At 42.0% G+C, this 12,330-nt stretch overlaps 1 protein-coding gene across 3 annotated transcripts in view; it reads right to left on the bottom strand.

The window, feature by feature from the left end:
• SMC4 (structural maintenance of chromosomes 4) overlaps window positions 1-12,330 on the bottom strand; it is a 30,128-nt gene that overhangs the window by 6,746 nt on the left and 11,052 nt on the right. For all 3 annotated transcript variants that reach the window (XM_032698310.1, XM_032698312.1, XM_032698311.1), the window contains exons 6-15: window positions 5,717-5,881; window positions 5,090-5,217; window positions 4,742-4,882; window positions 4,089-4,239; window positions 3,560-3,724; window positions 2,537-2,770; window positions 1,775-1,960; window positions 1,191-1,352; window positions 801-1,026; window positions 641-717 (exon numbers count right to left, since the gene is read on the bottom strand). In XM_032698310.1, the coding sequence (XP_032554201.1) occupies window positions 641-717; window positions 801-1,026; window positions 1,191-1,352; window positions 1,775-1,960; window positions 2,537-2,770; window positions 3,560-3,724; window positions 4,089-4,239; window positions 4,742-4,882; window positions 5,090-5,217; window positions 5,717-5,881 (1,635 nt within the window). The remainder of the gene's footprint in view (window positions 1-640; window positions 718-800; window positions 1,027-1,190; window positions 1,353-1,774; window positions 1,961-2,536; window positions 2,771-3,559; window positions 3,725-4,088; window positions 4,240-4,741; window positions 4,883-5,089; window positions 5,218-5,716; window positions 5,882-12,330) is intronic.

Genomic DNA, 12,330 nt, shown 5'->3' with positions numbered 1-12,330 from the left:
TGCATCCTGATATGCCAAAGTATTCCTAACATACAAATTGGAAGGAAAGTTCTGACACTCCTTGACAAATCTTGCATGGACACCAGTGAGGGCCCAAACCTGTCTTTTCTGTTGGACTGCTCTGCAAGAAGTGGTTCCTTATGATCCATATCTTCCATGTTCTCATCCCTACCTCCACTCAGTTCCCAAGCTACCAAAGGTAGCACTATGGGACTAAACATTCAATAAGGGGCTTATGACACCTGTGCTGTGAAAAAATACACAATCCCAGGATCACTGAGGTTGGAAAAGACCTCCAGGTCATCGAGTCCGCCCTGTGCCCCATCCCCACCTTGTCCCCCAGCCCAGAGCACTGAGTGCCACGGCCAGGCCTTCCTGGGACACCTCCAGGGATGGGGACTCCCCCACCTCCCTGGGCAGCCCCTTGCAACGCCTGGCCACCCTTTTATGCACTTAAGAGCACCATAACCTCTGCTAACCTTGTGAATTTTGGCTTTATAAACCATGGTTAGTGTACCTTACATCCCACATTGTTCTCTGCTCATGCTGATTTCAAAGGACACACACACACGTGCTATGAACTTCCAAACCCTAAGGAACTCTGAGGGAATTCCCCTTTGCATTAGGATTCTGTACTAACCTCTTCTTCTGAGACATCCATGACGACCGAGGATCCCATCCTGCCCTTCAGGATTCTCCCCCCTCCAGTCATCGTTCCTGCAGCACAAGGGATGAGAAGAGATCAGAGAACATGTCGGGTTTCCATATCAGCTACAAAGCACAAGTGTGTGCTGCAGTACCTGACATCTCGATGATTTGTCCTTGCAGTGTCACCACCCTCCACCTTTTATCCCTTTGGAATGCCACTCTGGTGGCTTCGTCCAAGTTTGTAGTCACCAGGGTGTCCCGCAGCGCGAAGTAAAACGCCAGGCGAACCTTCTCGTCCTGCACCTTCACCAGGTCAAACAGCCGGGGGGTGTTTTCAGGAGTTGGGATTTTTCCCATTTTCTTTTCCCATACAGTCATCTACGCCCACAAAGGAAACAAAGGAAGGAGGTGTCCTTTAGGATAAATGCTGAGGTCATTCCATCATTCTAAGGGATGTTAAGGCTTTAAAGCGAACACAATCAGACTGTAATTAACAGTGAAACAATTAGTTTTGCCCAAGCTCTCCTTGTCCAGGGACTCACCTTGTCCAGGGCTATAAAGGTGGCAACTCCAATCTTTCCTGCCTTCAGGAAGTTCACACAGGCCTGGGCAGTGTCAATGGTGTCCACAACAATGTGGTCCAAGGCTCCACATGACGAGGAAATGGCCACGTCATACTTGTCATCGATGGCTCCCAGGTCTCCCTGAGAATTGAGGCGGAAGCACATGGATGAGCTTGGCAGCTGTGGCTGCTCTTGGAGTTTTATCCTTTTTAGTAAATCTATGCATTTTTTTCAAAGGTACATACACTGAACAGACTCATCTTTCTGAAGCAGAGGTAATTCTCCTTGGATGGACAGGTGGGGAAAAATTGCAGAATACAAAATGTACAGTTACAGTGATGTGCAACAGGAATGAATAATCCTACCTCAGCTCTGAATTTTAAACCAACTGGAAAGAACTGAAAAATGTTTTACCTTACAGCCATTCCACAGCATTTACAAGTCTGCTCTCGAAATTCCCAGCACCACAGAAGTGAGACATCCCACATTTACTCAGTCACAGAAACACCACTCAGTTCCTCTAAAGTTTAAGCCAAAAAGTATAAGAGCCTCCTAAAATTTACCAGTCTTCCATATAGTCCAGGAATATTCCCAGATTTCTTCTGCTGGAGCAGAGCCTCGAGCACTTTTCCTCGACTGCGACTTTGTGCTAAAGAACTTTTGGCTTCTTCCACTTTTCGCCGCAGGTTCCGCACAAGATCCTTCACCCCCGATTCCTCCCTTCCCAGCTTCTCCAGAGCCTTCTCTTTCTGGGGGTTCAAAGAAAGAAAGACACTGTCTCAGCCTCGTGAAAACTACTGGATTCAGGCATTATCTTTTATTTTGGGGAATAAGAGAGGAGCAAGGAACAAAATTCAAATAATGCCAGAATGGTTTGGGTTGGAAGGGATCTTAAAGCCCATTCAGTCCCACCTCTGCCATGGGCAGGGACACCTTCCATTAGCCCACGTTGCTCCAACCTGGTCTTGGACACTCCCAGGGCTGGGGCAGCCACAGCTTCTCTGGGCAACCTGTGCCAGGGCCTCACCACCCCAAAGAAGGCTAAGAAATACACCCATTTATTTATTTCTTTAACATGTCTCAGTGTGATATTTAACCTGATTCCCTTGCAGGGATATGCAGGATGTAATTTCAGTGCTTAATATTAACACTGGCTTAACCCAAACTAAGTGTGAAATCAAATACTTATTCCCCCAGTGAACTGAGTAATAGAATATAGAGTTTGAATGTTGTTTATTTGAGATTAGTGTTAACAATTCACTTTGGTTTGTGTCAGGATATTGTGTTGTGACTCCAAGAAATGAAACGGGAAAGTCAAGCGTCACCTCCTTCAGCTGCTGCTCGGCCTGGGGTAGCTTCCCAGCGATGTCCTGGATGGCAGCTCTCCTCTCCCTCAGGGTCTCTGAGGTGCTGCTCAGGGCCTCCTTGGCCTGGCTGAGCTGAGCCAGGGCCGTGTTGTACCTGCTCAGGTAGATCTCCAGCTCCGACTGCTTGAGCTCCATGTTGGAACGGGCCTCGGTCACCTCCTTACTGAACTCCATGAGCTCCTTCTCTTTGCCCTGCAAATCAACCAGAGGTTACAAATCAACCAGGCAACCGTGGGGTTTGTTACCTCAGTGCCACTGTGGGAAAGGAGAAACAGGAAATGGGATGTTCTTTTACAGCTCTGCTGTCAGCAGAAAACAGTCCTGTGCTCTAGAAGAACCAGGATTTCTTCATCTATTAACATATTCTGGGTGGAAATTAAACAAGGCATTTTTCCTAATTATGAAGAACTTCAGGGAATTATCACAGAACATTTTCATATAAGCTTTATATAATTTTCTCAATTTGTGCTAAATTACAGCTCAAGTGGAGAATCCACATTTTCAATTACAGAAAATAACCCCCCAAATTTACAGGATAAATTTCCAGCCTCCAGGTGTTCAGTGATTGAACAGCTTCAACAACAACCACCAGCTGTTAAGAGTAGTTGTCCATTAATTCAAAAGGAGATTATTAGCTGGGAAAGGTTTGGAACATCCCATTCCAAAATATCTTTACTGAAGTAGCATATTGGCTTAAATGGTTTGGTGGGAGAAAGTGAAAGTGCATTTAAATGATGGAAGTGTAAGATTATTTATTATAAACATATGAGTTTATATATATTTGATCACTATGAGGGCAGACAAGAAAGATTTAGCCCTAATTATAAATTGAAGATCAATTTCCCAGTGAGGCTGCACTGAGGTGACACGTGAAACAGTGGAACTGTCATGGAAATGGCATTTCCTAAGGTGTCTTGTGATCGTTTCCTTCAGCACTGCAAAGTTAACACAGCAGGTTTTCCAAGTCAGAACCGTTCAAACCTCTTTTTCCTTCCGAATTTCTTTTGTCTCATCCTGAAGGCTGGCCAGAACCTGCTGGAGTTTTGCTTCCTCCTTCTCCTTTGCCTTTTCCAGGAGCTCCCTCTTTGCCTTTGCCTCATCGATGGCTTTGCTGCTCGTGGAAGGGACTTTCTTCAGTTCTTCGACCTGCGGAAGGAAAAGGCTTTTAACTCCCTCCCACTGAAACCAAGGGAATTCTTAACTCCCCACATGATCCAAAGAGTGATTTCAGATCACAACAGCTGGAAACAACCAACCTGAGAACACAGATCCACTAAATTAACTAAATTAAGAGACATAATGCACTACTGCAGGAAGTGATTTGCATACAAAATCTCTGGCTGATTTAAAGGACTTAAAATATCTGATTAAAATAATTTCAACCTCATTTTCCCATCTTCTTTGTTGCACAAACTGCAATTGGCTTCTTTTCTGTTTTCTCCCAGCTGCCCAAAGATGTTCTCACAACCCATTACACTTCTCCAACTAAATCAAGTTGTGGTTCAATTACCTTTTCTTTATCTTTTTGAAGCTGCTTCTCCAGTTTTTTAACCTTGCCTTTGGCATGTTTTAGATTTTCCCTCACTCTCACATCCTGCAAATCCAACTGATTAAATTTTTCTTTATTTTCCTCTATGAACTTTGTAATTTTATTGCATTTCCTGAAGGAAAAAAATAAAGAATGATCCATTTCATACAGTATAAAAATAATGTCAGTGGAGTAGAGAGAATTTAAACCAATATTACTCAGTTTTTGTGAATAACAACATCCAATATTTACCATCTTCACAGTATTTTCCCTGAGGAAATGATGTTTCATCAGAAAAATATCTAAATCCAGGTACCTAAACATCATGGTTGTAAATCTAAAAACCACCTCCCAATTATTTTTTTACAGTCAATACAAAGAAATCCATACTTTAAAATCCATTAAAAATATCAAATATTTGAATATCACCCAGGTTCTCGGAGAGAAACAATTTGCAGAACCATATCAGACCAACAGAAATTTGTTGTAATTCATTTTTGTGCAAAAGATCATTTAATCCATTCCAGGGAATGTTCAGACACAGCAGAAGTGACTCTGCTCATCAGATAATTTAAGATTTTGGGGGGGGAACATGTAAAACACAGTACTTGTGAATATATCCCTAAAACACTTACTTTTCAAGTTCTTTCAGAGCTTTATTTTTGGTTTTTGTTTCCTCTGCAAGTTTACTGCTTTTCTCATTGATGCTTTTTGTTTCTTCATTAATTTTTTCTTTCTGTATTTCCAGATCCTTTATTCGTTTCTTTAGGTCATGGCTGGGGAAAAAAAACCCCACAACAATAAACCCTCAAACTCCACTTTTTCCCATGAAGCTTCAGTGTAACAACATGGTTTATGTAAAGTATTAAACTATAATATTAATTACTGATTAAGAAATGCAAAATATTTCTAATTAGACATATTAAAGCTGAGTTTAACACCACCCTCTAAAGCCACCCCAAAAGCTTTAGAGAATAACTTACATATAGTACTGAGAGATGTGATTTTTTTCTTTAAATATTTTGTTTTCCAAACACAGGAACTCAATGGCGTGATTCTTGTCCTCTTCCAAGGCATCCTTTTCTTTTTCCACCATTTTAACTCGATTTAACTAAACAAAACAGAGGGTCAGAGCTGGGGCAGAGCCAGGCCTAGAGGAGGAAACCATGAGGAGAAACCCCCCAGGACCTTTTGTAGGACACAGCTCTGGAGAGCTGGAGATCAGGAATGAACTCGGAGAGGGGATTTAGCACAAGCTTTCTGAAAGAACACATGTAAGTTTATTTTCTATATTTCAACCTTTTAAAGTTAATTCTGCAACTGCACATCTTTTGTTTTCCTTCATGGCCTTTCAAACAAGCCTGCAACAGGATTAGGATTTACCAAAGACACAGCAAGTAAAAAGAAGTTTTATTATTTAGAATTTTAGGATTTAGTTAATACTTTTAGAAGTCAGTGCATCAATAAAATGTTCCAAAAGCAAGTCCTGCAACAAATCTCCACAAGTAATTCAGCGTGTTTTTAGTTCTCCTCCCACAGCTGTGTGTGCATCCCTAGAATTAGAGAATAATTCTACAATAAATGCTAAATAAAAGCTTCCCAGGCCTCACCTTCTCTCCCCTGAGCTCGTTCAGGAGCTCTACCCTGCGACACAGAGTCTGGATGGGCTCCTTCAGCCGTGCAGATCCAATGATATCTTCCAAATATTCCAGCATTCCTTCGTCGTGCTCCGTCTGGCCTTTGGGCTTCATCATCGAGATCTGTTCCACTTCCCCCTTGGAAAAGAAAAGTTGGGTGGTTTCTGTTCTTAATGGCTTTTTTTTTTTTTTTGCTGGGGGAAAGAGTATTCTGGAAAAATACCAACATCTATGGAATCAAAACTATTCCAGCAGGAATATCACAGAATCATTAAGGTTGGAAAAGACCTCCAGGATCATTAAGTTCAACCTTCATATGTATTTGGGAAAACAAAGATGAAAATTAACAGAATTCTCCTCCAAGGTGGTGGTGATGTGTCTCTTCTGGAGCCAACCTTCAGGTGTAACCATTCCTTCAGTTCTCTAAAGATTCAAAATGTATTTTGCCAACCTAAAAAAGGAAGAGGAGAATAAAGCATGTCCTTGGTGCTGGAGCTTTCAGTAGCCTGAGGGCAGTTTTATCAGGATTGAAGACTCTTTAGAAACCAGAAGGTCCATAAAATCACACCTGAGGGATGAACTGGAACTGTAATTCGTTTCATTGAGGCTTCCTTGTTGGAAAAAGAAAAAGATTATTTAAGTATCAGGATTCCTTGGTTTAATTTTCCTTTATGCACAGCATCAATGTTAAATGATTGAGATGAATAATAACAGTGATTTGTTCTTTTTAAAAATAAGACTTAGGAAGGATTAAGCTGAGCCAATCAGACTGTTTTTGTTATCATTAGCCAACAAAACACTCGATTCTTGATGCTTTACGCTCAGAACACAGTGACCATTTTTGCCCAAGGGATTTAGTTGCACACACTAAGTTCACAATGACACTTAGTGACACCAGGTTTTCTTCCAAGTAGTAACTATTTAGTTGAGTAGAACAGAAAAAAGTGAATTTTTACAAATTGTACAACATTAAGAATCAGTATTTACTCAGGTAAGCCTTTCCTGTCAGTAATTCTGTTGTTTGAGTAAAACACAGAGGCAGAGGGGTTTCTTTTAATTTAAAATTCTGCATGTTAAAGGCATCTAAGATTTTATTTTCTGGTTACCACTGTGCCTAAGAAGTGTCAGCAGGTTTGACAAGACAAGAAAACCCAACAAAACTCTTTATTTTGATTTCTTACACATCTCAAAATGCTAAACAATCAGTTTTCTAAAAACTCCTGCTGTACTACATAAAATCCCAATTACACATTTGCTCCACTGCCTCAAAAGTAGGGTTTCTACACCAAAAACTGCCTGTCAGCTTATGGGTAGGAAACTGTGCAGCCTCCTAAATTTCTGTGGAATTGTCAGAAGCCTCTATTTTTCCTTCTTGCATTAAAGCATTTCCTCTGTTTACATGCAAGAAAAAACAACCACAGGAAAGATTAATTCAGATGCTGAGCATCAAGGCTGAGAATTTCCTACACTGGACGTATACCCCTGATTTAGGTGCTGTAAACCACAAAACTTCCCTGGATTTAACAGGAAAAATCAGGAATTCTGGACAAGCAAGGAATGTGAGTCAACTTTTTTTAATGATTTGGCTGAATATAATTAACCATCTCTGAGCCACAACCATCTAAGAAAGATGATGAGGTGTGAGGTTTCTCTGTAGCTCACTAATGGCAATACTTGGATTATTTTCTTATCAAGAGTAAAAATATTGAGGAACTATTAACTGAATAATACGAGTTTTAAGTATTATTTAATATTTGTAGTATTTTCCAAGTTAATATATACAGAAATCTGTTTCTCTCACTCCTGTAGTGAAAATACTTCAGAAACTAAAAGGTTTCCAGCTATTTTGATTGATAAAGGGACTGAAAAAGTAGCCATGACAGGGGAAACACATTTTGCAACTGTGCATTGTTAAAACTGTTACCACTGTTAACTGTTTCCTAACCTGTTCACTGTGCTCATCATTGAGCCATTATCTGAATTATGGATTAAAACCCCCAAAAGCAACTTTGCTCATTTCTGTAGGGGAGGATCTGAAACACAGCCGAGCACTTGTGAAAGTGAAACCAAGGCAGCCCAGGCAGCCATTTGTGGAGAAGGGATGAGAACAGGCTTGGGCACATTTCACACACACCTACAGCTCCAAGTGTCACACAGAACCCCGGGACAACTCTGCTCCTGTCCCTCTGGGTCATGGATTCAGAGAGGGAGCAATGTGCAAAGCAAAGGAAATCAAAGCTGTGTTGAGGCAATCAAAATGGATGGCAACACCAAGCCCTTGGTGACATGGGCAGAGCTGCCACTGGTGGGATGGTGAACTACAAAAGTTCAGAAAGCACCGTATGGAAAAGCAGCAGATCTGCTCAGCCTGGAGAAGAAGAGCTTTGGGGTGACCCAACTGTGGCCTTTCAGTGCCTGAAGGGGCTACAGGAAACATGGAGAGAGAGTATTTACAAGGGATGGAGCGACAGGACAAGGGGAATGGCTTCCCACTGCCAGAGGGCAGGGAGAGATGGGATATTGGGAAGGAATTGTTGGCTGGGAGGGTGGGGAGGCCCTGGCACAGGTTGCCCAGAGAAGCTGTGGCTGCCCCTGGATCCCTGGAAGTGTCCAAGGCCAGGTTGGACAGGGCTTGGAGCAACCTGGGACAGAGGAAGGTGTCCCTGCCCATGGCAGGGGTGGCACTGGATGGGCTTCAAGGTCCCTCCCAACCCAAACCAGTCTGGGATTCCATATTTCTATTCTCACCAAGCCTTTTGGGAAGACTCTACACTCAGTCCAAGAGCTCTCAATGGAATTACAGACCCGATTTCAGCTTATGCAGTGTGGGTGGAGCCTTCTCCATCAGTGTGAATCCATTGGGATGCAGGTACACCACTAGTCAGAGGTGGCAAACTCCAGCTCTGTACAGTGAACACACATCTCAGTGACAGCTTCTACAGAACATCTCAGGGCAGTCACCAGAAAACCTCAGCTGGGACATTCTAAAACTCAGCCTGATCTGTGGAGACATTTCTAAGGAAATGGTGGCAAATCCAGAGAAACCTTCTTTGAGACGAGGCTGCAAGGTCATAAGGGCAAGAGCCCTTCTCACCTGAAAGGGATTTCCCCTGATGAAAAGGATCAGGAGGAACTTCCAGGAATTTAGGACCTGTCTTTCTCTGCACAGCTGAACTCTCAAGGAGGTGAATCGTTGAAGATACTTCATAAATTTAGATTTCTACTGTGCCTAAGGAAAGAGCAAAGACTTTAAAGGAAGTAAATTGTAAAAGCCTTCAAGAACTAGTGTAAGAATTGCTCATACTAACATTTAAACTCAGTTGAGGGCTGAGGGTCAGTGGGGGGTGAAGCAGCAATGCCCGACAGTGCCCAGGAGCGATCCCTGTGCCCACCCTGTGGAAGCCCAGGAGGATTCCAGGGATGCCCAGAAAGTTGACAGGAGTGACAACACCAGCGGCAGCTTCTACCACTGGTTTGGTGTCCTGAGGCTGCCCTACAACTCCTGTTTTCTCTAAAATTTAGCAAAGACAGCTGATCCTCTCCAAACAGCTTTAGTCTGAGTTTATCAAGGGTTCTCTGGCACAAAAAGATCTGAATTTTAATCAAGGTTATGAAAATGCTTGATAAAGGGGAGTTTTCTGCCACTCTTACACCAGTCTAGAAACAAGACACTTCTGCTCACTCCTGAGGTAACTCCCAGGTGCTGCTCCTGGCACACAGCAGGATTGTGTTCCACAAACCTTCCTTTACATTTGGGACTGGTGGCTTTTTTTTCCAAAGCTGAGAGATCTGACTGGCACAGGGTGCTAATCCCCACACTGACAGGATGCAGCCACAGATGGGATAAACTGGGGCTGCTGGTCACTTGTGCTGTGCCCAGTAATTCAGGCTGGGATGGTGCTGCCACTGGAATGAGGGAGTTCCAGGGCACAGTTGGTGTGTTCCATTCTAAAATTCTGGTATGAAATGAGACAGGGACAGCCAAAATTACTGACATGACTTAAAACTCTTCATGGAGAATTAAACAATATTTTGGGGGTTAGAGGGGACCTTAAAGCCCATCCAGTGCCACCCCTGCCATGGGCAGGGACACCTTCCACCAGCCCAGGTTGCTCCAAGCCCCATCCAACCTGGCCTTGGACACTTCCAGGGATGGGGCAGCTACAGCTGCTCTGGGAAATCCATTCCAGCCCCTCCCCACCCTCACAGGGGAGGATTTCATCCCAATATCTAATCTAACCTGCTTTCTCTGTCAGGATTAGTGGTTTCTGGAGAGCCTGGAAAGATGTTTGCTGTTATTGATTACTGCCTTCCTTCTCATGCCTGAATATTTGGAAAAAATCACTTTGGGAGGCAGTGTTATGCAATACCCTGAGTTTTGTCACACAAACAGTTAATACAGCATTTGTCCCACAGAATAATTATGGCAGGGAGTAGTTAAAAAGAGTTTTCCAGAATTTTGGGTTGTCACTTAATTTCTGGTGTCTTAATGTGAAGCTTTAAAATAAAGTGCTGAAAACTTCAGGATAGAGGTTGGAACCCAGGAGCTGGAAATGTATTTGCTCTGGGGGGGAGCACAGGGTAGTTTGGGTGGTTTTGGGGGGAATTTTGTGTTGCAGTTGCTGTGGTTTAGTTTTTTGAGGGTTTCTTTGTCAGCACCAGTCAGATTCAAACAGTGGGTAATGTGACATCTGACTGGATCGAAAATCACACTGGTTTGCTCAGGAGGAACAGTCTGACAGAAAACACTGCCCAGAAAATGCAACATTATATCTCAGAAAAACCTCCCCTGCCTGGGGACCAGTCAAAACACAATTTGTTTCCAAATCACATTAAACCACCACCACATTTTAGATATGACAACTGTGGTTCTAATATTTAGTATTTTAAGAATATTTCACTAGTTTCACTGTAGTGGCAGCATATTTTTTAAAACATATGAGCTTTTAAGGCTTTTAAAGACCCATAAAAGGAAGTTTTCTTATTGAGTCTGAAATCTTTGAGTGATGCTGGGTATCAGTAAGCTTTACTGGAATCCCAACATAATAAGTCATCTTGTAACTTCCTAATACTGTCAATAAGTACATTTAATTTGCTTACTAAATTAACTGATTAAATGAATTAGTTTGCAACTTTATAGTATTACATAATTCCATTTCATTTAAGTGATCTCTGAATGCAGAGTGATCAGAATACTTAATTGAACTTTGTCAAGCATCACAAGATTAATGGTGATGGAGTAGTATTATATAAAATACTAAATACTACTGTACTAAATACTACTACTACTACTATACTAAATAAAATTTAATGCAAACATAATGAATTTCAGATTAAAACAGTTACAGCAGGAATGTTTATTCCTAAAAAACCGAGCTGAGTTCACAGGAAAATTGAGATCACACAATTTGGAAACAGGGTTTTCTTTGCATGCAACAGGTGATCACCAAACCTGTCCTTTGAGCACTGACCTGAAGTTGCAGAAAACGGGGCTTGCAGCTCTCCCAGACACCTTAATTCCCAGTTTTGTGGAGGATCAGAGCAGCCAGAGCCAAAAGTCTGGGGTTTTTTGTCCTCCTGAAGCAAATCTATCTCCATCAATCCAAATTATAACCCAATTTCAATTTATTTTCTGAAGGTTTTAACATGGAAACCTGGGCAGAAGTGCCCTGGCGTGAAGCAAACTTCTCTTAATAAAATAACAATGCTTAGAATTTTCAATCTGTTTTACAGTAATATTTGAATTTCTCTCTCTGTTGTCAGAGCAAGGGCTCGGACAACAGCACATGCAGCTTCTCAGCACCATCAGCATGAGGAGCAATGGCTCAGGCAGCCAGAATGACACGGTGACACTGGATTGGCTCGGAGGAGAAACATTAAAACATCTGGAATGTTTATTATAGAAGCTGGTTTTCTACAGGAAAAGGTAAAATGGGGAGTTAAAGGAGGGTCTCAAGCTGTCACACCATTTGCTAAGTGCTCAGTTGGAAGTTGGGTGGTTCTGACTTGCCCCATCTGACACCAGTTCCCTCACTATATTTTGATTTCCTGGCTACTTTGTGCAATCAATGTCTTGCTAATAAAGGCACCAAAGTGCTTTTTCTCTTAGAAAAGCCTCTAGTGAGAGAAGCCTTTCCATTTCCCTGTTTGCAACCTCCACTGTTTGTTTGCACCCTCTCTCCCTTTTTCTAATTTAATTTAATGACACTTGGCTTTGGGGTGTTTTTTTTTTTCCCCACTTTGACAAAACAGTAGCTCTCACTTTTTAAGCAGGAGTACAGTGAGGAATGGCAAAAATAAATGCTACTTTTGTGTATCTTCAATTTTCCAGACTGGTAATTTCAATTGGACTTTATTTTGACCCATACTCCCTCCTCACATAAATTTTGCCCATGAATTCCAATTCTATATACATGGATTTTGGAAGCTGTATATTCCTGTAACCTCATTATTCTCCTGCAGACATGACTGTAATACAGCTCTTGTAAGCCACAACAAGTTGTTTTGGGATTTTTTTGTCCCACAATTCCATGTTATTTCTGCTATTACTTGATGTTTGCAGCCATATCTCATTTTTACCCTTCAGT

Source organism: Chiroxiphia lanceolata, chromosome 10 (genome assembly GCF_009829145.1).
Source record: "Chiroxiphia lanceolata isolate bChiLan1 chromosome 10, bChiLan1.pri, whole genome shotgun sequence".
Lineage (NCBI taxonomy): Eukaryota > Metazoa > Chordata > Aves > Passeriformes > Pipridae > Chiroxiphia > Chiroxiphia lanceolata.
This window is presented reverse-complemented; position numbering and strand designations above follow the sequence as displayed.